Here is a 25246-nt window from a genome sequence, read left to right on the forward strand (position 1 = left end):
TTAAAATAACGAGTTTTAAAAATAAGTTATAACAAATATTAAACATTAACATGGAAAATAGGTCAGAAAAGATAATTTGAAGGGAAATAAAAATATACTTGTTTTATTCAGGAAAAAACTGAGCTAATTGACCATTTTATAAATATCAGTATCAATATGCTCTCATGTGTAGGTATATTGAAAGATTAAGGATGATCACAGAATGATAGAAACGTTACCTTTTGGTCATGGGTGTGTGTGTTGGGGGGTCGGGGGAAGATAAAATCTGCTTTAAATGTAAGAACAAGGAGGAAAGAGAAGATTCGTTCCTGTATCCTCCATAACAACAACTGCAATGACAGGAATATACATGCCAGGATAATAAACATAGAGATACTAAGTTTATCTATTAAGAGAAGACTATCCCAAAGCATAAAGTCCAATGAAATAAGTGTCAAGATTTCAACATCTGAATGACTATATTTTGTTTATGAATACCTAAGTATAAAAATAAACAGAAAAGGCAACACTGAACTCATAATTTCTTAGGGAGGGGAATGGGCAAGGTGATTGATTAAAGTATGTCTTTGTTTATAGTATTTTATTTAAAATCTTAAGAATGATCCTAAAATGATCAATACTAGTTAGCTTGTGTATATACTACTTTTATACTTTTTCATACTTTAAAAACAAACAGGAACTTCCATGGCAGTCCAGTAGTTAAGAGTTTGCCTTCCAATGCAGGGGGTACAAGTGCAATCCCTGGTTGGGGAACTAAGATACCATATACCTCAGGGCCAAAAAACCAAAACATTAAAAAAAAAACAGAAACAGTATTGTTAACAAATTCAAAAAAGACCTTAAAAATGCTCCACATCAAAAAATCTTCAAAAACAAACCCCAATAGGCATAGAACATAGCACAGATGTTACTTTCCTTCCATTTCCTGAGCCAGTTTCTTTGTAATAAAAGAGAAATGTCTTCTTTGTTGGGTTGCTGCAAAGTTTCAGTATCAGTCATAATGTCTGACACATAAATGCTTAACAAATGTGAGCTTCCTCTCAAGAGTTCCTTTATTGTTAAACCTGTTTTTGAAAGGCTTCTTGGTGGGTATGGCATAAGCCCTCTTGAAGGAGGTCGTCATTAACCCCACCATAGAGCAGCCAGAACTTAAACAAGACTGGGAAAGAGACTCTTGGAGGGCACAAACAAAACCTTGTGTGCACCAGGACCCAGGAGAAAGGAGCAGTGACCCCACAGGAGACTAGCCCATGAGTGTCCAGAAGTCTCTGGCTGAGGTGTGGGTCAGTGGTGGCCTGCAGGTTTGGGGGCACTGCGTGCAGCAGTGAGAGCATGGGACCGTTTGAAGGAGGTAATCTTCATTACCTCCACCATACTGTGGCCTCAGGTCAAGTAACAGGGAGTGAACACAGCCCAGACCATCAACAGATTGGATTAAAGATTAACTGAGCATGGCCTCACCCATCAGAACAAGACCCAGTTTCCCCCTCAGTCAGTCTCTCCCATCAGGAAGCTTCCATTAGCCTCATGTGTATGCAGGTCAGGAAGCAGCAGTTAGAACTGGACATGGAACAACAGACTGGTTCCAAATCCTGAAAGAAGTACGCCAAGGCTATATATTATCAACCTGCTTATTTTAACTTATATGTAGAGTACATCATGAGAAACGCTTGGCTAGAGGAAGCACAAGCTGGAGTCAAGATTGCCAGGAGAAATATCAACAACCTCAGATATACAGATGACACCATTCTTACGGCAGAAAGCGAAGGACTAATGAGCCTCCTGATGAAAGTCAAAGAGGAGAGTGAAAAAAGTTGGCTTAAAACTCAACATTCAGAAAACTAAGATCATGGCCTCTGGTCCCATCACTTCATGGCAAATAGACAGGGAAACAATGGAAACAGTGACAGACTTTATGTTTTGGGCTCCAAAATCACTGCAGATGGTGATTGCAGCAATGAAACTAAAGATGCTTACTCCTTGGAAGGAAAGTTATGACCAACCTAGAAGCATATTCAAAAGCAGAGACATTACTTTATCAACAAAGGTATGTCTAGTCAATGCTATGGTTTTTTCCAGTAGTCATGTATGGATGTGAGAGTTGGACTATAAAGAAAGCCGAGCACCGAAGAATTGATGCTTTTGAACTATGGTATTGGAGAAGACTCTTGAGAGTCCCTTGGACATCAAGGAGATCCAAACAGTACATCCTAAAGGAAATCAGCCCTGAATATTCATTGGAAGAATGAAGCTGATTCATCATCATTCATTGATGCTGAAGCTGAAACTCCAGTACTTTGGCCACCTCATGCGAAGAGTTGACTCATTGAAAAGACTCTGATGCTGGGAGGGATTGGGGGCAAGAGGAGAAGGGGACGACAGAGGATGAATGGCTGGATGGCATCACTGACTCGATGGACGTGAGTCTGAGTGAACTCTGGGAGTTGGTGATGGACAGGGAGGCCTGGCATGCTGCGATTCATGGGGTCACAAAGAGTTGGACACAACTTAGAGACTGATCTGATCTGATCTGATAACTTACTAAATGTAACAGAATCCAGTAAAAATCTCATCTTTCAAACTTATGCCTAAGAGACAATCAAATATTATGTCCCACCTTCCTGATGGACAACTACAACACTTATGAAGAAGTCTTGCTGCCTACCCAGCCACACTTTTAAGTCTAAATCTGGTCACTCTTGAATTCTAACTACCAATTTAGAAGAAAATAGGTTAAACTGTACCACATGGTTACAACTGGCAAAATCTATTCTGTTTGAAAGGCTTTTGACATTTCAAAATGCAAATTATAAAAGGCAAAGAAAAAAAAAAGATTCAGGAGATATACACAAATTAAAGATACGAAGATAGCAAGTAATAACAATTTAAAGTCTATTTGGGTCCTGATTCAAACAAACTTAAATATCCATTTATGATATTTGAGACAAGAGAAATTTGAACAAATATTTACTAGATTTGAGGATATAATTACCATTAAATTTTTTAAACTTCCTATGCTTTATGTTAAAAAACCTTGAAGTCTTCAAAAAAAGCTTGAGCAACATAAAATTGTTTAGCTTTGAGACATTCTTGACACTTCTGAACATGTTAAACTGTAATCAGTTTTTTTATTCACAGTCTATCATTTTATAGCAAAGTTAAATAAATAGATACCATAAATGTGGGAATCTTTTGTTTTCCTAATAAAAGTAGTAGAACCAGTTCAAGTAGTTGAAACTGGAAGGTATTCCCCACTCTTCATGCATCAATATGGCCAACACCAGATGATGCAATTTAATGATTCATTTTCAACCTAATTTATTCAAAATAAAAACAATTCCAATGTTTAAAACTAGCCCTCGCTGACAGTAGCTCCAATCACTGTGTTTGAGCTTAACTGAATGCAGGAAAAGTTCTGAAACCAGTCTGGCTTATATTCAAGCGTAAGCCTATGTAGCCCAAAGTAGATTGCCAGGTGTAGACTCAGACGGCCTGTGTATAGCACAGCTCTGTCACTCCCCTGTCCAGTGAACTTTGGCCAGTTTCTTAACCTTTCTGTGACTTTGATATTCATCCATAAGAAGGGGATAAGAAGTTCTGCCTATTAGGACTGTCAGTAGGGTTAAGTGAGTACACATGAAAATGAACAAATGCAAAGCAAATATTCAATAAATATAGCTATATTTCTGACTCTGTATTCAAGGGCAGGAAAAATGACTCAATAATATTAAAACTTTTGTGAAAATTTAGTTTCAGAAACTAGAACTGTTTTAGACTATATTTCTGACTATATATTTCTGACTCTGTATTCAAGGGCAGGAAAACTGACTCAATAATATTAAAACTTTTGTGAAAATTTAGTTTCAGAAACTAGAACTGTTTTAGAATATTCTCATGTCTGTGAAACAAGTATCACTGATTATGCTAAAATTGAACATAAGACTGAGTTGTTATAGATAAAATAGTCACTAGGTTCTTAATTTGAAAATTTCCCCCATTTAGTTAAAAAAAAAAAAAAAAATCAAATTCAGGGTGAAATCTATCCTTTAGTACTTAAGATTTCATACCAAAAATTAAGAGTAAAAAATTGTGCATAATGTCTGTTTCAGTAAAAACACACACTGAAATACTCTGGAAGTGACTGATCCTTAAATATACCTACAAATATAAGCCATACAAATGTAAAAAAGTGAAGCAAGATGAGCTTTTTTCTGATCATAAAATATTTATTAAGGTATACTTTAGGGAATATAGTGAATATAAAATTTAGGATCACAATATGAAGCAATTTCAATCCTCTCAAAAAGTCAGCCCAGTCCTCAATGCTCTGCAGATGTAAAACCACTGGTGAGACTCACTAAAAGCAGTTTGACTAGTACAGAAGAGGCTTTTCATGAAATTTACAACTAGATCATCTGAATACCTCTTTTAAGTGCAAAACCACACCACATTACACTAATGCAGCAACGATGCATTCATATTGTTCTCATTAGTAGTCAACTTGCATAAAACACCAGAAAAAAGCACAATGGAGCTCACAAAATGGGCTAAAAAATGAACCTGTTCTTGCAAAACACACACTGAAATGGAAGAAGACATTAAAAATGTATTATGCACACTACAGAAGCTGCGTTCATTCCAACAATCTCAAGTGTCACTTCCTTTTCTAAAATCAAATTACATGAACCAGGCACAACTAATATTTGGGAGGCAGTGTGTAGCTAAAATTTCATTTAACTAATTTCTCAATGATTTAAAAAATCCCCATAAATCTTTTCTGTCCTGAGGTAGTTGCAAAATAAATCATAACTTGGATATCAACTAGAGCTGAGGCTTTGACTTCTTACTCCTTAAAACTAGTTGTTAACTGACAAGAACTACCTTTTGATATTTAAAAGACAGTTGAGAAATGGGCCTCTCACTACACACACAAGATGATGGCTATGTAGGAAAGAGGATTAGCTGCTTCAGAACGTGAGATATGGTCCACCATTGCTTCCACCCTCCCAACCACCCCCAACCATTTTAGATTCCTTATTGTCCAAAAAGCCATGGGGAGCAACACAGTAGTAGACAGATCATCGTCCTTTGCTGTAGCCAGGGAAGAAAAGATCAAGTAGAGTCTGCAGAACCGCATTGGGAATCATGATGTAATTCTGGCCAAGATCATGCCGGCAAGCAGGACAGGAGAACACTTGAGCCTTAAAGGAGCGCTGCAAACAATCCTAAGGCAAAACCAAAAGCAAAATGAAAAGTAAACACACCTGATTTCATCTGAGGGTAAAGCACATAGAAAATACTCAACAATTTAGGCTTTTGAATTGAACTAGAAACTTACTGTTTGGCAACAAGAGAAACATAAAAGATGAAACTGTCAAAGCCTGAACCTGCAGTAGAAAATGAACTTACAAACAAGGCTTCAGTTTCACCTCTAACACACACTGTGAGACTTCAGGCAAATGACAATTTTTATATAAATTTCCTCATTCAGTGAATTGAGTGTTAGAATTCTGCATGGTTCCTACTAGCCTCACCCAGATTGGATTTTAATCCTTATCTTTCCTGATGGGGCACTAAAGAAAAAAAAAAAAAAACTCAGGAATTCCCTCCTTAAAACTACATTATCTATTTTATATAATGTGTTTTCCAAAAAGATACTATTTAACTGACTCAAGGTCAGATAAAAACACTTATGTGGAAAGTCTGTTTCCATTTTACAAAAGAAACTAAACCTCAGAAGTTAGGTCAGGACATATAACCACCAAGCAGTAGAACAAGATTCCAACCTTGGTTTGACTGAAATTCAAATTCCTTTTATACCACACTGATAAGACAATACACAACTCCTCTGGGTATGCTGCCAGACAGAATTTGTTCTAGATTCTGTTAAGTACACAGACTTATTTCAGTTTGCACTATAACATATGAGACATACATAAGTTTTAATAGAAAACACCAGCAACACCTAACTTTCTTTTCCATTTCAATTCATCTTCAATAATTTCAAATATGGTAGAATGTGGAGACTATATAGATTTGAACTGTTGTAGAATTAAAATATGCATTCACCACCAAGATGAAATTAAATGCTTCCTATCCTGCAAGGTTCCTTATCTATTCTGCTTCATGAAAAAAAACTGCTTTTTCATGAGCTAAAAACAGGTTTGGAGGTTAGTGTGCCTCCTTGCCTAATAAGGGAAAATGAGAAAGGAATTCTACTTACTTTACAGACATTGTGCAGGCAATCTGTTGTCACAGGCTGGTAAACTAGCTCCTGGCAGCATACACACATAAAAGATTGTTCCAATTTTTTCAGAAAATTCTAAAATGGTACCCAAGCAAAAGAAAAAAAGGTTAGCATTTCATAATATACTAACAGAATTCTAAATAATTGGGGGGAAAAGTGTCAATCGCGTTTAGTATATACGCTTTCTATCAAGAAAAAAAAATCAAGTAGTGGTTGTAACTACAAGCAAATGTGTAATAGGAAACTGCAGAAATCTCATCCATAAGATAAACATATTAGTTTTTAAATCTTAGGATTCAGTCACAAAGTTTGCAAAGTCAAGATATGACTTTAAAAAGAAAACATATTTCAGAGATTACTATTTTTCACTTGAAAAAAATCATGAACAACTTGTCTCAAGGTCATTACATAAAGATTTTCAAAAAGCTCCATGTTATTCTAAATATATCTATATATATTCTAATATATCTATTCACCCTTTTCTCTTATAAAACTTCAATACTTATTTTTTATGCTGAAAAAGATGAAACCACTTGGCAATAATACTCTAGTATAAAAAACCCCAAAGAATCAATGTATTTATATTCCTAGGATAATTTTCTGTGATATTTTGCCCCAGTCCAAAAATCCCCTATTTTCCTATTGCTAACATTTACTCAAACTGGGATTAAATTATAGAAGGTCAAGCTTTCTAAAGCAAACATGATCAAATGAGTACTCTTTAATCTTCAAAAGCCATTATTGTGTTCTATTTTATCCAAGCTGTTTAACCTAGAAGGAAAAGTAGTTTTTTGAATAGTCACCAGGATAATCCTCTACTCAGTTATTTTTGGGTAGTGGGGGAGTGTATTTTATATTTGTTCTTTCTGTTAATAGAAAAAGTAGAATCTACAAGAATTTCAGGTAAAAAAAACCCAAACAAAGAAGGATTACATTTCATATTTATATCTTGATACTAACTTTTAAAGTATTATCCAACACACTAGAAGAATATACCAGTTCCGGGGAGATGTGGAGAAAACTTTAATACTAAGTCCGTCTCTCTGTCAAACGACTTTATTTCCCCAGTACCTTCACAGTGCAATATAAACATATGTAGCATCAACATTTTGAGTTCCTACAATGTGCTAAGTACTCATCTACAGAGAGTAACAAAAAGGCCAAGTCTCTGTTCTCAGAGAACTTTATATTCCTTTAGGAGAGCAAATTTTTAAAAATTCAATTTCAGATATTCATAACTGAGGAAACAAAGCAAATTAAAGCAACAGTAAGGAGGGTCTATTTTAGAAAATATAGCCAGGAAGTGTAGTACTTCCCTAGTACTTTGGGGAGTGTAGTACTTTGTAGAGACTTACAGGATATGAAGGAATGAGCTACATGAAGATAAAGAGAGGAGAATGCCAGTCAGAGAGACAGCATAAAGGTCCAGGAATAGGAACAGGTTCAGTGTGTTTAAATAGCACAAATGTCACTGTGGCTGAAGCAGTTTGAGGGGGAAGAGTGGCAAGAGGGGAATGCAGAGGTTGGTAGGGATGCCAGATCAGGTAAGGCCTTGGGAAGGTGTTTGGATATAAACATACATATGTAATATATGTACTTATTTAAAAGTCACAGCTGGCTAAAATCTGATTTTTTGTTCTTGGTTTATCTGAAGAAAATGGGCATGAAGCCTATGCAGGGTAACCACTAGCAGCAAGGTTACAGTCACCTGACCTAGGTATGTAAGATCCTGCCACTAGAGGGCAGGGTTTTATTGTTTGTTTGAGAACTGTCAAGTGCTGACTTTCATATAAAAGTTACACTGAAAGAAGAGATTGAAAAGTATACTTGATTTGCACATATCTATCAAGTCTTGCAGGATTTGATGACTTTGATTTTTTTAATTGATAAACAGGATATATTAAAAGCCTCATATTGAAGTCTAATACATAAGTTCCACCCAGACAACAAATGTGCAAAAGAGAACTTTCATGTGCACCAGATGTCATTATCCTTCACCTGTATCTGCTACTCTGTCTTCTGCCCACTCACAGCTAGGACTCACCTGAGTTACCAACTAACCCAGCTGTATCCTCTCCAACCAGAAAATTAGACCATAATCAACAACTGCTTGTTGTTTCTTACTTGCTCTAAGTGAAAATGACTCTTACATACCAGAGTCAAGACGCTCTATGCCTGAGACTCTAGGCTAAAAAGCAAGTTAACACTTCTCACAGAGTTAACTCACTTTTCTCTGGTTCTCCAAACATGTAAGTCTCATTCTACCCAAGGACAACCCAAAATATTATATTTATAGACAAAACAAACAAAGAAAAAAACTCTCCAATATCAGTCCAAAGGGTATTTCATAAATCTCCTTCACTCCAAACAGTGAACTTCCAGATATTCAAGCTGGTTTTAGAAAAGGCAGAGGAACCAGAGATCAAATTGCCAACATCCGCTGGATCATTGAAAAAGCAAGAGAGTTCCGGAAAAACATCTATTTCTGCTTTATTGACTATGCCAAAGCCTTTGACTGTGTGGATCACAATAAACTGTGGAAAATCCTGAAAGAGATGGGAATACCAGACCACCTGACCTGCCTCTTGAGAAACCTATATGCAGGTGAGGAAGCAACAGTTAGAACTGGACATGGAACAGACTGGTTCCAAATAGGAAAAGGAGTACATCAAGGCTGTATATTGTCACCCTGCTTACTTAACTCATATGTAGAGTACATCATGAGAAACGCTGGGCTGGAAGAAGCACAAGCTGGAATTAAGACTTCCGGGAGAAATATCAATAACCTCAGATATGCAGATGACACCACCCTTATGGCAGAAAGTGAAGAACTAAAGAGCCTCTTGATGAAAGTGAAAGAGGAGAGTGAAAAAGTTGGCTTAAAGCTCAACATTCAGAAAACTAAGATCGTGGCATCCAGTCCCATCACTTGATGGGAAATAGATGGGGAAACAGTGGAAACAGTGTCAGACTTTTATTTTTGGGGGCTCCAAAATCACTGCAGATGGAGACTGCAGCCATGAAATTAAAAGACGCTTACTCCTTGGAAGGAAAGTTATGATCAACCTAGAAGCATATTCACAAGCAGAGACATTACTTTATCAACAAAGTTCCGTCTAGTCAAGGCTATGGTTTTTCCAGTGGTCATGTATGGATGTGAGAGTTGGACTGTGAAGAAAGCTGAGCACGGAAGAATTGATGCTTTTGATCTGTGGTGTTGGAGAAGACTCTTGAGAGTCCCTTGGACTGCAAGGAGATCCAACCAGTCCATCCTAAAGGAGATCAGTCCTGGGTGTTCATTGGAAGGACTGATGTTGAAGCTGAAACTCCAATACTTTGGCCATCTGATGCAAAGAGCTGACTCATTTGAAAAGACCCTGATGCTGGGAAAGACTGAGGGCAGGAGGAGAAGGGGACAACAAAGGATGAGATGGTTGATGGCATCACCGACTCAATGGACATGAGTTTGGGTAGGCTCTGGGGGTTGGTGATGGACAAGGAGGCCTGGCATGCTGCAGTTCATGGGGTCGCAAAAAGTCAGACATGACTGAGCAACTGAACTGAACTGATTCATTCCTTAGTCTAAAAAGCGTATCAGGAAGATTTTTCCATAATGATGACTAAAAGCAACACAAAAACTATGAGGGTTTCCTCTAAATCCACATAAAAGGTGCATATAAGATATGCATTAACCCCATTTCAAACACACAGAAGTTCTGGCCAATGCCCTCAGAAAATGAAGAAAACATGGGAAGGAAAAAACTACTAAAAGGTGATCAAATGGAATTTCAAGAGAGGTTACTAGAGTTCACCCCCAACAGCTGCACATCACATACACAGGAAAGAAAACAGAAGAGTAATGCACTATACCTGACAAAGGTCTAATATCTAAGAAAACTGAAGAATCAAATTTATAAGTAAACTGAGAGACAAAAACAGTGAGCCAAGAATGAATGGACAATTTACATTTGGAACCTTTACCTTTTGGGATTTGATAATAAAAATTCATTGCAAACACAGCTTAACACAAAACCCAGATATCAGTTAAACTTGAAATTCCTTTTCACTTTAAAATGTTATGATTATCAAAGAAAACAAAAAAATAAAAAACACAGGAAATACTTAAATGCTGGTTTTTATTTTACTCCTAGGCTAAACATACGAGCACTGAAAATTGTGCTGAACTGCTTAAGACTTATTCTATTAGGTAACTTGGAACAAAACTTTCCTGATGAGGTTTAGATTAAATTGAATGTGTTTCACAACTGAAAATGCTCCCTATGAACAGTACCTCATACAGTTTAAGCACAAAGTAGTCAAAAAACCAACATCTAAGAGGCCTAAAATCAACTTAAAAGCATTTGAGTGCTGCCTCATTTCTGAAAGGAGCAACTGAATGAGAAGCCTGGATAAAAGGATCAAGTTTTAACTGCCTTGTGAAAATGATAATTCATAGGGAAATTATTTTTCATCATTTATTAATATTAGAAACTCTTTTAAAAAATCTTTACATACTGGTCCTTCCACAAGAGATGCAAGAACTTCATCCCATAGCTTCTGGTTTTGATGATCTTCTCTGATTAGATGTTGCTGCTGAGGGGTCAGTTGGAAAGCCTCAACTGCTTCTGCTGAATCTGATGGTTTGAGGACTTTGGAGGCACTTGGACAATCATCTAGATTTATTTAAAAATATATCAGCAGACTACAAGTGGTTCTAAGCAGATGAGTTAACCGGCACCAGTTATGCTTAACATGAAGATAACAAGCATAAAGCAGCATCTAACTTTCCCATAGTTTAGGATACTTTGCTGTTTAGGCTCTGACATTTTTCAAATACACAAATATCCCACCCCACTCCACCCCCACCATACACACACACACAAAAAACCCCTTTTCTTTTAATTTCTTATGAGTTTTCAGCTTACTCTTAGTATTTCCCTTTATTAAAAACTAAGTTATTTGTATTTACATCCTTAGATCATTACCTACCATCTGCAGATGGCCTTTTTGAGGTTCCTCTGGCCTTCTTTGACTGTCCTTTGGTCTTCTTCCCTTCCTTATCAGAAGGGTAACCTACTGGATACTGATGAGGGGAAAAAGCGCAATGTAGATTTAACCTTCATAGAGAAGAGAGGTTAAAGGGGAATGGGGAGGGATCTATACTTTCCCTAAATTAAAAGGATTTATATAAAGGACACAGACATTGAAGAAACAGAATTCAAAGGACAAAAGATTATTAAAAATCCCCCAATTCAGTGTAAGAATATAGTTTTGACTGTAAAGATATTCTATTTTATAACATCATGATCTTAGTTTCAGACTGAAAAGAGAAAAGAACAGTCTACAAGTTGTGACTAGGTGGCTTAAAAAGTTTGAGGAAGAAAGTAGAATTAGATAGAAAGGTAAGTCTCTGCCTCCGAAAATTAACAGGCAGATAGGGTAAGGCAGGAGAGCTTTTAGAAGACCTAAAGCCACTACTGAATCCTTTATCAACTAAAAGGTAAGACTTTAAGGAGTAAATTCTACCCAGTTACCCTTGTGTTTTATTGGCTATATATTTTTTTGGACATGCTTTGTGATAACACTCATATTTAAAGCTCAAAATGTTACAAGTCTCAATGATATTAACTCATCATAGCTGATTGGCTTACATGCTTCTTTCTGTTCAACTGTTTCACATTTAACCTATCTAGAATACTGCTCTGCTGAACAGTAGACCTGAAAAAAAAAATGTTTTGAAAATGGATTTAACAATAGGTTTTAAAAGTATTTATAAAAGGAATGATTTTGGCAGTTATTTTAGCAGCTGACGGATCTCATTTAAACAATTCCATGAGTTTAAAAAGAAAAAACAAAACAAAACAAAACAAAAAAACAGACTTGCACTAGAAGAGACACACTCACCTGCCTGTGTGGTCAGACACTTGCCCATAGTTCAGCCCCTACACATGCAGTGTGGGCAGAGCCAGGGGAAATGACAAAGCTGGTAGTCTTTACGAGAAGCACAGTGATGGGGAATGATGGAGGATAAACTCAAACCATGCTCTGAAGTCAGTGTCAGGGACAAAGTCTAGGGTGTATAGGCAGTGGAGGGGGAATGTAGCCATACCATCCATTATGCACACAAAACTAACAAAGTCTTACATGGGTTAACAGCTAAGCATGGGCAAAGAGAAAAAAAAAGGCAAAGCACTAAAGGTGGTGACAGGACAAGGAAGCAGCTTGGAGGGGGGAGAGAGAAAAGGGGTGAGGAAAAGTGAGAAGGGTAGAAAGCAGACCACTCTTATAAGCCACCTCCCCCCTTCCCCTACCAGAGACACACCCCCTGTGCCCTCTAGGATAAAACTTCCCTTCTCAAGGCCTCCTATACCTCAATTTCAGGTATCCCTTTCCCTCATACTTAAAAGTCCAGAGTGAATTGGAAATACAGTTGACCCTTGAACAATGCAGGAATTTAGGGTGGGGCCAATTGTACAGAAGTCAAAAATGAGTAACTTATGGTTGGCCTTCTGCATCTGGGGATTTAACCAACTGCAGAAATGTACTGCAATATTTGCTATTGAAAAAAAAAATCCGTGTATAAGTGGACCCATTTAGCTCATGCCTGTGCTGTTCAAGGGTCAAATGTATTTTACTTTTCATTGTCAAGCCCAGTTTTCCCCAAGCACAATTCTTGGTCTTAGGGCAGTTTGATACCTAGGAGGCTGTTTTTTTACTTCTTTTCCTTTCCTATACTTGTGTGATCTCATTCCTCACCCCTTACAGTCCACTGATCAACTGCTGTGGGTTATATCCAGTGTTAAGGCACACAGATAGTACACAGGCATACATTTTTATGAACATACATGTAGCCTAGACAAATGTAATCTAACCTGTAAACGAAGACATAGTCTCCTTGACCGTTCTATTCCTTCTGAGGTCCAAGGAGCAGGTTCAACATCATCTCTCCTTAAAAGATAGCGCCAAACCAAGAATCCATGGCTTGATGAAATCTCTGGCCAGTATTTCACCACCTAAATCATAATATTTCAGCTAGTTTGAGATGTACAGTTTAGACTTAATCATAATGTCACGTTAGTGTTTTAAGTAAACTTGGCAGAACTAAATGCAACTTTGAAAGATACTGGCTTTGCTGGAATAGTAAGTAGAAGTATGCACTAAAATATTGTTTTGACTTTATTTCTTAATTATGATAATTCCCATAAGGACAGACTGCTATAAATTTCAAGTTGTAGCAAGATTATGTTCATTAATATAATTTTACATAGTAGATTAAAATGGTGGCAGTAGATGCCTTCGTTTTTAAAACAAAGAATGCATCCTATTTTAAAATTATAATGTGCTCTACTTTGAAAAATCTATTAGTTAGAATAATTCTGGAAGATACAAGAATTCAATATTTACAACGGCCAAGTTATTTGAACAGTTTTATCATAAGAGAATATCACTTATAAAAAACTTAACCCCAAATATAACTTTGCCTTTAGGGACTTTAGGTAAGTCTTAAAAGACAAGTATCAAAATTAAGAGCTCATTTTGTGCCTGTTTTATTTCTAGAAAAAGTAGAAAGACCAACTAAGAAGCTCTATTGTTTCCTTTAGCCCACCCACAGTAGAGCAGTTCCCTGTGGCAACCCTGTCTTGAAAGCCCAGAAGAATGACTAACAAGATGTCATGCCAGATAGAGCACCTTATAAATGCCATCATATCTGTTGCCTTCTTCAGGAGCATATTTGCTGATCTTCCTCCCTTTAAAACTGCGTATCACTCTGACTGGCTTACCAGCTCTCCAATTCCGAGACTCTGCTCCAATTTTATCATCCAATGGAGCATCACAGTTTAGGGCCAATGCCCTAAAAAATAAAACAAAGTCTTTATACCAAGTAATCTTTCTTCAAGTATATAATCACATCATTAGCTAACTTAAAAGGTGAATTATGCCTTACCTGATGGTTAAGATTCTATGATTCTTTCCATATTATTCCAGATAATAGGATTATGCTTTCCCCCACCAGCAGAGAAGACAAATCAGTTTTCTGATGTCACCCCCAAGCCAGGGGATTGGTTCTCAGATAGCCTGTAGGGTTCTTCTGAAAGTAATAACATCTGTGCCACGTATAATAGAAAACAACTAGAAATACATGGAATTTTCTTTAAATAACGTTGTTGAGGGAAGGGAGAAAGTTGGAAAACTAAAGCAAGTTGACTGCTGTAACCATTATTTTTGATAAGGGAATAAGGTTAAATTGTTGGAATAATGTAGAAAGAAATCCAGAAAAATAAATTTGTCTGCAAGGTACAAATGACCTTTCTTGGTCTACTTTCCATATTCCAGACAGAGATTCCTTAAAGTTTACAAGATAATAAAGAACAAGTTTAATATGAAGATATCCTTTAAAGATTTCCAGTAAAAAGATAAGTTTAAATAAAACTGAAGCATTCAAATACCTGTGCTAAATCATGACAATAAAGATTTTTGGCTGCTCAAGATCACTACATTTTACTGATGACACATGAACAAGGAGGAACCCTGAGCTGGAAGCAGCACTTGATTTAGCTGAACCTTCCTTAGTATGTGTACTCATCTCGTAGTAACTAATCAGTAAGGTTATTAGATGTTATTCTTGGGGAAACATAGTCCTGCTCTCCAAGACAAACTAGAACTATTTAAAGTTAGTATTTTTCCTCTAAGATAGTGGTAGCCAACCTATTTGGCACTAGAGACCCGTTTCATGGGACACAATTTTCCCATGGAATGGGGGTGGGGAGGATAGTTTCAGGATGATTCAAGCACATTCCATTTATTGCACACTTTATTTCTATTATTATCATATCAACTCCACCTTCAGATCATCAGGCATGAGATCCGTGAGGTTGAGGATTCCTTCTGTAAGACACCTGTATCCTAACTTAAGTGCAAAGAATCCACTGAGAACATTTAAGGTTAAAAATATACAGACACCCTCCCCTGAAATCTGAATCAGATATGAACAAAATACTTTTTTCCAGGATATAGTTCTTTTTATGCAGGCTCAAAAAAATAAAATTAGGACTAAATGACTCATTTATTATAGTCTCTATCATAGTTAAAGTAAATGAACTTAAGTGTTTTGTTATAAAAAAAATTTTTAGGTGTCATTAAAACTCATCAAGTTATCATTTTTTGGTTAAAATCTCATATGAGAAATGCATTAAAACCCTGTCAGGTAGAAGAAACTGTAGCCATCAATTCCAGCATTGGTATTATTTATGGAATATCTACTGAGATACATATACTTCATCCCCTAAAAGAACTGAGATAGAGATATGTACTATCTTCCTGTTAATGAGTAGAATGCTTTGGTGCCACAGGTACCTTCCGTCATAATGACTGCCACCACTAACTGGGATTATTAACTCACTTCCAGTTTCACGTAAGTGTGCAGTCTGTTCAAGTCTGTGTAAAGAGTCCAAGAGGATGAAACTAGGCAAAACAAAAGGCTTTTCCAATACTCTGTCCACAGCTCAATCGGTTGCCTCTAATTGTCCCGATAAAGGATGGTCAGGTTACCTGCTGCCCTTTTCAGTTTCATAAAGTGGAAGAGCTGAGAAGAAACAGGAACAAACTTCTTAAAACCAAGGAGCAGGTATCAAACTACCTCTCAGTAGAGAAGCAAAAAGGAATTAGACCATATACACTCCAGGAAAGAATATACTATGGTTCAAAGCTAAGGGTCTTTTACTCCAGTTTTCATGTTTATAGTAAGACACATAGGTATCTTTGCTGAAGAGGTCTTTACAATCACAAGGCGTACACACAGCTCAGTGTATAAGTTAAGTGAAGGAATGTTAACATCTCTGTGATAAGTTAATCCTGAATTGTTCTCTGAGTTACTATTTCATTTTCACTACCTTCTTTATTAATATAGACATTTTTACTGTCTGTCAATTATTTTCTGAGATTGTAACATATGATAAACAGGGTATACTTATTAGATTTTTCCAAGCTTGAAAAGAAACTCTCATGTACAAGTGCAGGTAGTTACAAAGGAAGTTTCATTCAAGTCAAATAATCTTATTATTTTAAAAAATATATAATTTTCAGATTTGACATGAAAAAGCCTTTTTGCAAATTCAAGATACATTGACAATACACATCAAAATATTTCTAATTCTTTTAAAGATCATTCCTCCTAAAGAATTGCTTCCTCATTAGCAAAAGACTGCATAGGGACTAGACTTCTACCTCAACAATGTTTTCACCAGCAAATCTGACCTGTCTCCTCTGCTGGTTCAATATAATAATCCTACTGTCAGAAATAATATAGAAGGAAGACATAAAAACAGATTCTATATAACTTGGTATACAATAAAAGTCTTGAAACCACAAAGTACATTCTTCACATAGTAATCAGAAATTAAGGGCACACTACTTAAAACTGAGTGATTTAGACTCAGGCAAGCAAAACTCACTTTTATTCAATATTTCACAAAATATTCTTAATAATAAAACACAAAAAATTTCAACTTTATCATTGCAAAATTATCACTATGACAAGTTACAACGTGGTCATTGCTATCTGATGGTTTGGGTCACTTAATCTATTTCTGGTGCTAGCATGCATTTACAGAATACAACATTTGAAGTTAAACTTTATATTCCAATGAAGCTGGAATATCATAAATACTTCTATACGATAAAGTTGGCACAAGGTGGCTCTTTCATAATGATTTTTTTTTAGACACTTAAAAGACATAAATTCTAAAAGCACCTTGTGTAGTTCTGATTAAGTTATCTGATGTTTCATGCACATAAATGTGGCTCCCAAACATAACCCTATTTCACATTAGTCTCTTCTAATAAGAAGTCTGTCACTTTAAAAGATAAATCTGTGTTTAGTAGAACAAAATTTGACCTATGTGGTAGTAGACAAGCCATCTTCACCTTAATTTCACTTAAATTATATAGGTTTCTTTTCTTCAAAGTTTTCAACATGTTTCCAAATGCAAAGCACACGTATTAAGACTGGGAATTACGTCATTTAAAAAAGAGTAATAAAAATAAGTTAAAAGCTTATAAGTATTTATATACTAATCAGGTAATAAGATTTTTATTTTAGCTATATTAACTTACACTTTAGGATTCTTCTCTACAGTGTAAGTTATAAATTATAGTCCTATATTCCAACTGTTAATACAAAGCCCAAATTCTAAACAATTTTTATAAACTCCAACAATAAAGAGTACCTGTTCATGTTTGTTAATGTTTGATCAGCCGATGGTGCACCAATTCTTTTATTACCAGCAAGATTTTTACCACCACTCCCAGTGTATGTGAATTCATCACCTCGGTCCTGCAGAAGAACATTTTTGGCATTAAACATCTAAATCCAGGTAGGATTTCACCCATTCTTATTTCATAGCCAGAACTTTGGTTAGGATGTTATAAGCTGACATGTTCTCTCAAGGTATCTACCAAAATAAGGGAAAATTCAAATACAGTCTTGTGTGTAATATACCGTCAAGGTGTATCACTTGATCTAAAGAGTTCATTTTAATATTATAGCTTCCAACACCTCCAGACATAGCTATTCTTGTGATATACAAATAATCTATAGAATGTTACAAAATAAGGTCTTATAGGTTGGGAATATTAATTCAATGTTATTAAAATAAATATATCAATACTATGTTTGTAGGTTCTTTACAGGGCATCATTTTAATAAATACTCCAAAACTGATTTCTCAACAGCAATCTATACCATATCCAAGTTTGATGATAACTTTCAAATTTATAATCCTAATAGCATTGTAAGTTCCTCACATTTCAAAATCTATGGGTTTACCCAAGTTATATTTGGGTAAGACAACTGCATAAAATTAAGAAGAAAGTTAGAAAAGAATTTAACTACAATTTTGTATCATTATTGTTAAGTTTCTACCTGATTCAGTGCTTAAACTAAGAAAACCATCAGTATGTAAATGACTTCTACTAACGCTATCTTAATAGTCGTTCTTCAATGCAAGATTAATTAATTCAGACTGAATATAATGATTTTATTTACTTCATTCTTGCTTGTAATAAAGGTTTTTCATCTAATTTTTCCTTTGGACTAAGAATCAGAACTAAAATTTCATGATTTTAAGTGTTTTTATATGTCCTAAAACTTTTGGGACCCTTTGCAGATCCAAACTGAGGTTTGGGTTAAACACTGTTGATTCAACACTGAGGTTTATATTTTAAGGAATAAGGCATTAAGGAATTCATCTTCAGTGTATACATCATTTGAAGAAAGTCTAATAAAAAGTACATATTAAAAAGTCCAGAATACTTCTTAAATTGATCAGATACGGTCTTCCAGATGGTATCTGGATTGACTTCACAATGGCAGTTTGGCAGGTCTTTTTTTCCTCCCCATTTTTTTGAGGGGCGAGCAGTTTCTTAAAGAACTAATCATGCAACTACCATACAACCCAGCAATTACACTTCTGGGCATTTATCCCAAAGAAATAAACACTCATATTTATACACACAAAACCCCCTGTACACAAATGTTTACTGCAGCATTATTTGCTGCAATGGATGAATGGTTACACTGTGATACACCTATATCAATGGAACACTACTGAGCAATAGAAAGGAATGAACCATTGACACATGCCACAATGAGGACTATGCTGACTGAATAAACCTAATCCCAAAGATTATACACTAGAAGATTCCATTTATAAAAAATGTTTAAGTGACAAAAATTATAGAAATGGACAACAAATTAGTGGTTGTCTAGAGTTAAGGGATATTGGGGAAGCAGAAATAGTATGATGGCTAAAGAAGGGCAATGTGAGGGACCTTGCAGTAAGGAAAATGTTGTCCTGAATGTATAGCAGTATCAGTATCCTGGTTGTGATATTGGGCTATAGTTTTGCAAGATGTTACCATTGGCTGAAATTGAGTAAAGGGCACAGACATTTTTGTATTATTTCTAATAATTGTCAATCTACAATTATCCCCAAATTAAAATGAGCTCTAAAGAAAATGTGACTATTTTCATTGCAGTAATCAGCACAAGAAATGATTAAAGACACTGACTGATTTACTATGTTACTTGTATAGAACTGACCACTTCAACACAAAAGTGATGCTAAAGAGATGGGATTTATCCTGGACAAAGCTTCTGTATTTTACTGAATAATCAAGACAGGTTCTAAAGAACAAGGTTGCATCATGACTTACTACTTCATCTGCAAATCCACCAGCCAGGACGAGAGAGTAAGCGCCATCATTACTCCGACCATGAATTCCACCAACATGGGGTCGATGGACACCTGCTTCACTCACCTATAACATCAAGTGAGACTCAAAATACCTTCAAACAGTTCATTAAGTTACATTTACAAAATGGTTTCACATATGTTACTGTATCCTAAAAGCTTCCAATTAAGAACCGAATGTCACCCAGAATTCCATGTTTTGCTCAGACTTGACTTCTCCCCAACTATATATTCCTCAGGTACTGAAGTAATGACTCGTAAAACTGCTCAGGCCTAGAATTTTGAGTTTCAAAATAACTATTAAATAATCATCATCCTGTGTAATTCCAGCTCAATTCAGGTGAAAAATAATTTACTATCAGTATTCCAGAACTCCTCATTTCTCATCTTTCATTATGGTACTGTTCCCTAGTCAAGTCAAAGTGAAACTGTTAGTCGCTCAGTCATATCTGACCCTGCAACCCATGGACTGTAGCCCACCAGGCTCCTCAGTCCATGGAATTCTCCAGGCAAGAATACTGCAGTGGGTTGCCATTCCCTTCTCCAGGGGATCATCCGGACCCAGGGACTGAACCCAGGTTTTCCTGCATTGCAGGCAGAAGCCCAGTCAAGTCAGACAGGCAACAGTTATTTCAGCTTCATTTTTCTGTATTCTTCAAACCCATCTGGTTGTAAATATTGCTCATTTGACTTCCTAATCTTCTCAAATCCATCATTTTCCACATTCACTGATATAATTCTAATTTGAGTCATGAATACTTAAAAAACATACCCTTTTTCACTGCCTCCAGCTTTGTTCCTTCAAATTCCTTCTACCCATCAAAAACAGAATAACCCTTTAAAGAACAAATCTGCTTTTAATTTTCAACTGCTTAACATGTATTAAATGGTCATAATAGTATATCAAGCCCAAGTTAAGTATTATATGTTACCTTCTCTCAACTGGGCTCCTACCTACTTTCTCATCCTTATATCCAGTTTCTTCTTTATGGAATTTATACATCTAAGCCCAACTACTCAGTAATACTCAAACATATCACTCATTTTTAGTTTATTGCAATGGGCTTACTACATTTCCCCAAATACCTTTAATTCTGCCTCACTTAAACTAAGTGTCACTTCTTCATGTACTTCAAACTCCCCAAGAGAAGTATTCTATTCATTTGTTTATTACACAACTGTTCTCAGAGTAAGGGATACTGAAATTCAAGCCTGTATAGTGTGCTGGGTAAAGAGGTACATTAGAAGTCAATGAGAAGATGATAAAAACAACAGAACCTGGATTTAGGCCTTGGAAATACCAAGTAGTTTAGAAGCAAAGACCATCTGATTCTCAGCTTTATGAACAACCCAAAAATATATCTGTGCTGAATCTTCCCTATTTCCTAAACTGCAAATCTATCCTTCTAGTTGCTCAAGTCAATGGCTTCAAAGTCATCTTAGACCATATTAATGAGGTTTTTAGAATTTGGGAACAAATGACAGGTATACAAAAAGAAAAAAAATTAAAAACAAAACAAAAAAATAACCAAAGAACAAGACAATTAAGTGGGAGTTGGTGATGGACAGGGAAGCCTGGCATGCTGCAGTCCATGTGGTTGCAAAGTCGGACTCAACTGAGCAACTAAAATGAAGTGTATTTTATAACTTTTATTCTATATTTAAATATTATCAATAATGCATAGTATAAAAAATAAATATTATTGTACAGGCATACCTCAGAGATATTCCAGGTTTGGTTCCAGACCACTGCAGTAAAGTGAATATCACAACAGAGCAAGCCCCATGAATTTTCTGGGTTCCCGGTATATAAAAAAGCCACTATTTACACTATACTGTAGTCTTAAGTGCTTGATAGCATTATGTCCAAAAAATGTACATACCTTAATTTTAAAATGCTATCAGAAAAACGGCACCAATAGACCTGTTGGACAAAGGGTTGCCAAAAACTTTCCATTTGTAAAAAACACAGTACTTGTTAAACTAAATGCCTGTCTTCCACAGAAAGAGGTTAACAAAACCAAAATACAGACAAAAGCCATATATTATTTAGATATAAGGAGGTAAATTCAGAAGTAACTTTAAAGTGACTGTCTTTTAGAAACAGAAAATGGGTGAAGAGAGTAGGTTTTTAAAATATAAATCATACACTAGTATTCAACATTTCAAGCTAAGTATATGTATTACATTATTTTAATCATAGAATTTCATCAAAGTTCTAAGCACCAGCACTATTCAGCTCTTGAAAGTTTAGAACCCTGTCTAACTGGAAACTAAGAGATTTTTTTTTCCCCACATTAAATTTTCCACAATGAAAAAATTATCTTTCTAAAGAAGTAATTAGAAAACTATAAGAGTCTTCTTTAAGATAAAAAGGGAAGTAATCAAATCCTTGGACTGTATGACATTTCCTCTGACCAGTATCTTAATATTCACTGAGAAGAATAATACTATCTAAGGGAGCTTCCTTGCAGATCAATAACATTAAATGAGAACTTACTGCATGACGGAAGATCTATTTCAAATATTGCATTTTGGGCAAGGAAAATTCTTCAGAATACTGAATAATAACTTTAACGAGTATAACAATAACAGAAAAATAAAACAAAGTGATACAAAGGCTAAGATGATGCCCAAGTCCACGATGTTATGTTCCTCTGTCTGCTAAGCTATGAGGAAGTGCCTAATTATCCTACAGGAAATTGTTCATTTTAAAAAGTGAATGCCATATGATACTACCTACATTAGTTCACTTAGAATCAACTAATATTAACACTGCTACAATGTGAGGTATACCCAATTTTACTCTTTTGACTAAGCCAATCAGAAACATACCTGAACTCTGAATCTCCAAGTTGATCCAACAGGAACTCCAGGAATAGGTCCATAATGATTGGAAGGAACAATAGTACATTCTCTAGTGCGACCAACACAGGCCATTCCCTACAAGGTACCAAACAAGTTGTTTGAGAAATCAGCTATTTTAAATCTTAAAGAAAGCCCTCAATCCCCATAAAATGCAGATAAAATAAAACTCTACAATTAATGATTAATATTTAACAATTTTTTTTCCCTTTTTTGGGGGCCACACTGTTCAGCATGCAAGATCTTAGTTCCCCAACCAGGAGTTGAATTCATACCCTTTGCAGTGGAAGAGCAGAGGCTTAACCACTGGGCCATTAGGCACATCCCAACAATGTATATGATTAGTCAATATTGTTATTTGTTAACATTTCAGATTATCACTTATATCATTACTACTACTGGAATCGAAACATTATAACTTGCACTACAATTATAAACATTATAGCTAGGAAGAAAAAGACTTCCTTCTTTACCCTGCCCCAATCTCTTCGGCTTTCAGTACTAGCTGATGGCATCTTGGCTTTCTTTTTACTCATCTTGAGCCTTTCACCAGCCTTTACAACTTCACTAGAATCAGTTTTACAGGAAGGACAATACCTTTAAAAAAAAAAAAAAGAATTTTGATAATATATTAATGTCAATAACAAATAATGGCCTTTCTAGTTTAGAATAACTTTTAAGATGTGTAATACTTAGTGGCTGGATGGCATCACTGACTCGATGGACGTGAGTCTGAGTGAATTCCGGGAGTTGGTGATGGACAGGGAGGCCTGGGGTGCTGAGATTCACGGGGTCGCAAAGAGTCGGACACAACTGAGCGACTGAACTGAATATTTAGTGCATATTAGAGTTTCAGTTGGCATTTCAGTACTAAACTTTCCAAAATATTTACATGATTAAGCTTTCCATTCTTTTAGAGAACTTAATATTTTATTATCAAATTCAGTACACAAGCCAAACAAGGCTGTCCAATCCAAATGACACCATAAACTCTAATCTTATCACTAACTCTCAACGTAGACATCGTTCATTTCAATTTTTTACCATTAAAACAAAAATGGTAAGAATAGATGATTCTAGACTGAACAATGAACGATGGCAACTGATATATCTCCCTATCTGAACTGGTTATTACAATTTTCAAAGTAAAAAATCTATAGCCAATTATAACAAGTATACTGGATTAAAGGATGTTTGTCTCTAGCTCAATTTTAATTCTCTACAGTTGTTTATCCTTTAGCCTATTTGTGGTTGTCACTGTACTGTAACTTAGGTTGTTTGTTGTTGTTTAGTCACTAAGCCATATCCAACTCTGAAACCCCATGACTGTAGCCTGCCAGGTTCCTCTGTCCATGGGATTTCGCAGGCAAGAATACCAGGGTGGGTTGCCATTTCCTTCTCCAGGGGATCTTCTTGACCCAGGAATCAAACCTGTGTCCCCTGCACTGGCACGCAGATTCTTTACCACTGAGCCACCAGGGAAGCCCACTGTAACGTATACACCATTATAGGCTGCCTTGTTATCATTTTTGAAAAGCAAAGAATAAGTATATCTATAGAATGAAATGGGGCAATTTTTGAGTCACAAAGAAATGGAAACTTCGGTATATCCAAAGATCAACTTGCCATTCCACCCATTAATCTTAGATTTCTTTTTCTATATTTTCACAAAGATGATGATATCTATACCCACTAGTTAATTGTGAATACCTAATTATGAGACGTTATGTTTAGTACTATAGACAAGATACGTAGACAATTCAGACCTTGAGAAAATTAGCTGGGCAGTGAGATATAGAAATAAATCCAAGGCAAAATTACGTGTGATAAGGCAATGAATATTATCAAGTAAAATCCCTACTAATCTGGAAATCAGGAACACTTCCAAAAATTAATTTGTTTTAAGAAAGACTGCTTTACCTGATATGCCAACCTTCTAACTATAATTTTATCAAAGATCTTATGGTGAAAGCAGGTATCATCTCTAATGAGAAAATGAGTTCAGAGACTAAATATCCAGACAATGTGATTTGGAGAAGTAGAAAAGATGTAAGGTTAAGGACCTCAATATGAATGTAGAAATACTTCACAGAGTAATCTAAGAGTCCTCTAATTATAGTCATCCCTGGGATCCATCTCTTCATCAGGTCTGTTATGAATCTAGGAACTATTTTAGCACTGGATAGGGATAAATGTTTGTGATTAAAATATTTGTAAATAGTTAAGGAAGACTAGTACACACAAGGAATCAATTTCAGAAAATGGTAAGTGCTATAACGTAAATATAAAGGTATAAAAGAAATACCTGGAGTAACAGGCAAATTTGGCCTTGGAGTACAGAATGAAGCAGGGCAAAGGCTAATAGAGTTTTGCCAAGAGAATGCACTGGTCATAGCAAACACCCTCTTTCAACAACACAAGAGAACACTACACATGGACATCACCAGATGGTCAACACCGAAATCAGACTGATTATATTCTTTACAGCCAAAGATGGAGAAACTCTATACAGTCAGCAAAAACAAGACAGAGAACTGACTGTGGCACAGACCAGGAACTCCTTATTGCCAAATTCAGAGTTAAATTGAAGAAAGTAGGGAAAACCACTAGACCATTCAGGTATGACCTAAATCAACTCCCTTATGATTATACACTGGAAGTGACAAATAGATTCAAGGGATTAGATCTGATAGAATGCCTGAAGAACTATGGATGGAGGTTTATGACATTGTACAGGAGACAGGGAGCAAGACGATCCCTAATAAAAATAAATGCAAAAAGGCAAAATGGTTGTCTGAGGAGGCCTTACAAATAGCTGTGAAAAGAAGAGAAGTGAAAGGCAAAGGAGAAAAGGAAAGATATACCCATTTGAATGCAGAGTTCC

General features: G+C 35.9%; 1 protein-coding gene across 1 annotated transcript in view; it reads right to left on the bottom strand.

Annotated features, from left to right (window-relative positions):
* Positions 1 to 4205: 4205 nt before the first annotated feature.
* Positions 4206 to 25246, bottom strand: part of UHRF2 (ubiquitin like with PHD and ring finger domains 2) — a 72894-nt gene continuing 51853 nt past the window's right edge. The window contains exons 7-16 of the mRNA XM_027549314.1: positions 22836 to 22959; positions 22333 to 22440; positions 19460 to 19564; positions 17473 to 17579; positions 13937 to 14099; positions 13120 to 13260; positions 11237 to 11330; positions 10763 to 10920; positions 6224 to 6322; positions 4206 to 5225 (exon numbers count right to left, since the gene is read on the bottom strand). Coding sequence (XP_027405115.1) covers positions 5079 to 5225; positions 6224 to 6322; positions 10763 to 10920; positions 11237 to 11330; positions 13120 to 13260; positions 13937 to 14099; positions 17473 to 17579; positions 19460 to 19564; positions 22333 to 22440; positions 22836 to 22959 — 1246 coding nt within the window. The 3' untranslated portion in view covers positions 4206 to 5078. The remainder of the gene's footprint in view (positions 5226 to 6223; positions 6323 to 10762; positions 10921 to 11236; positions 11331 to 13119; positions 13261 to 13936; positions 14100 to 17472; positions 17580 to 19459; positions 19565 to 22332; positions 22441 to 22835; positions 22960 to 25246) is intronic.

Source organism: Bos indicus x Bos taurus, chromosome 8 (genome assembly GCF_003369695.1).
Source record: "Bos indicus x Bos taurus breed Angus x Brahman F1 hybrid chromosome 8, Bos_hybrid_MaternalHap_v2.0, whole genome shotgun sequence".
Taxonomy (NCBI): domain Eukaryota; kingdom Metazoa; phylum Chordata; class Mammalia; order Artiodactyla; family Bovidae; genus Bos; species Bos indicus x Bos taurus.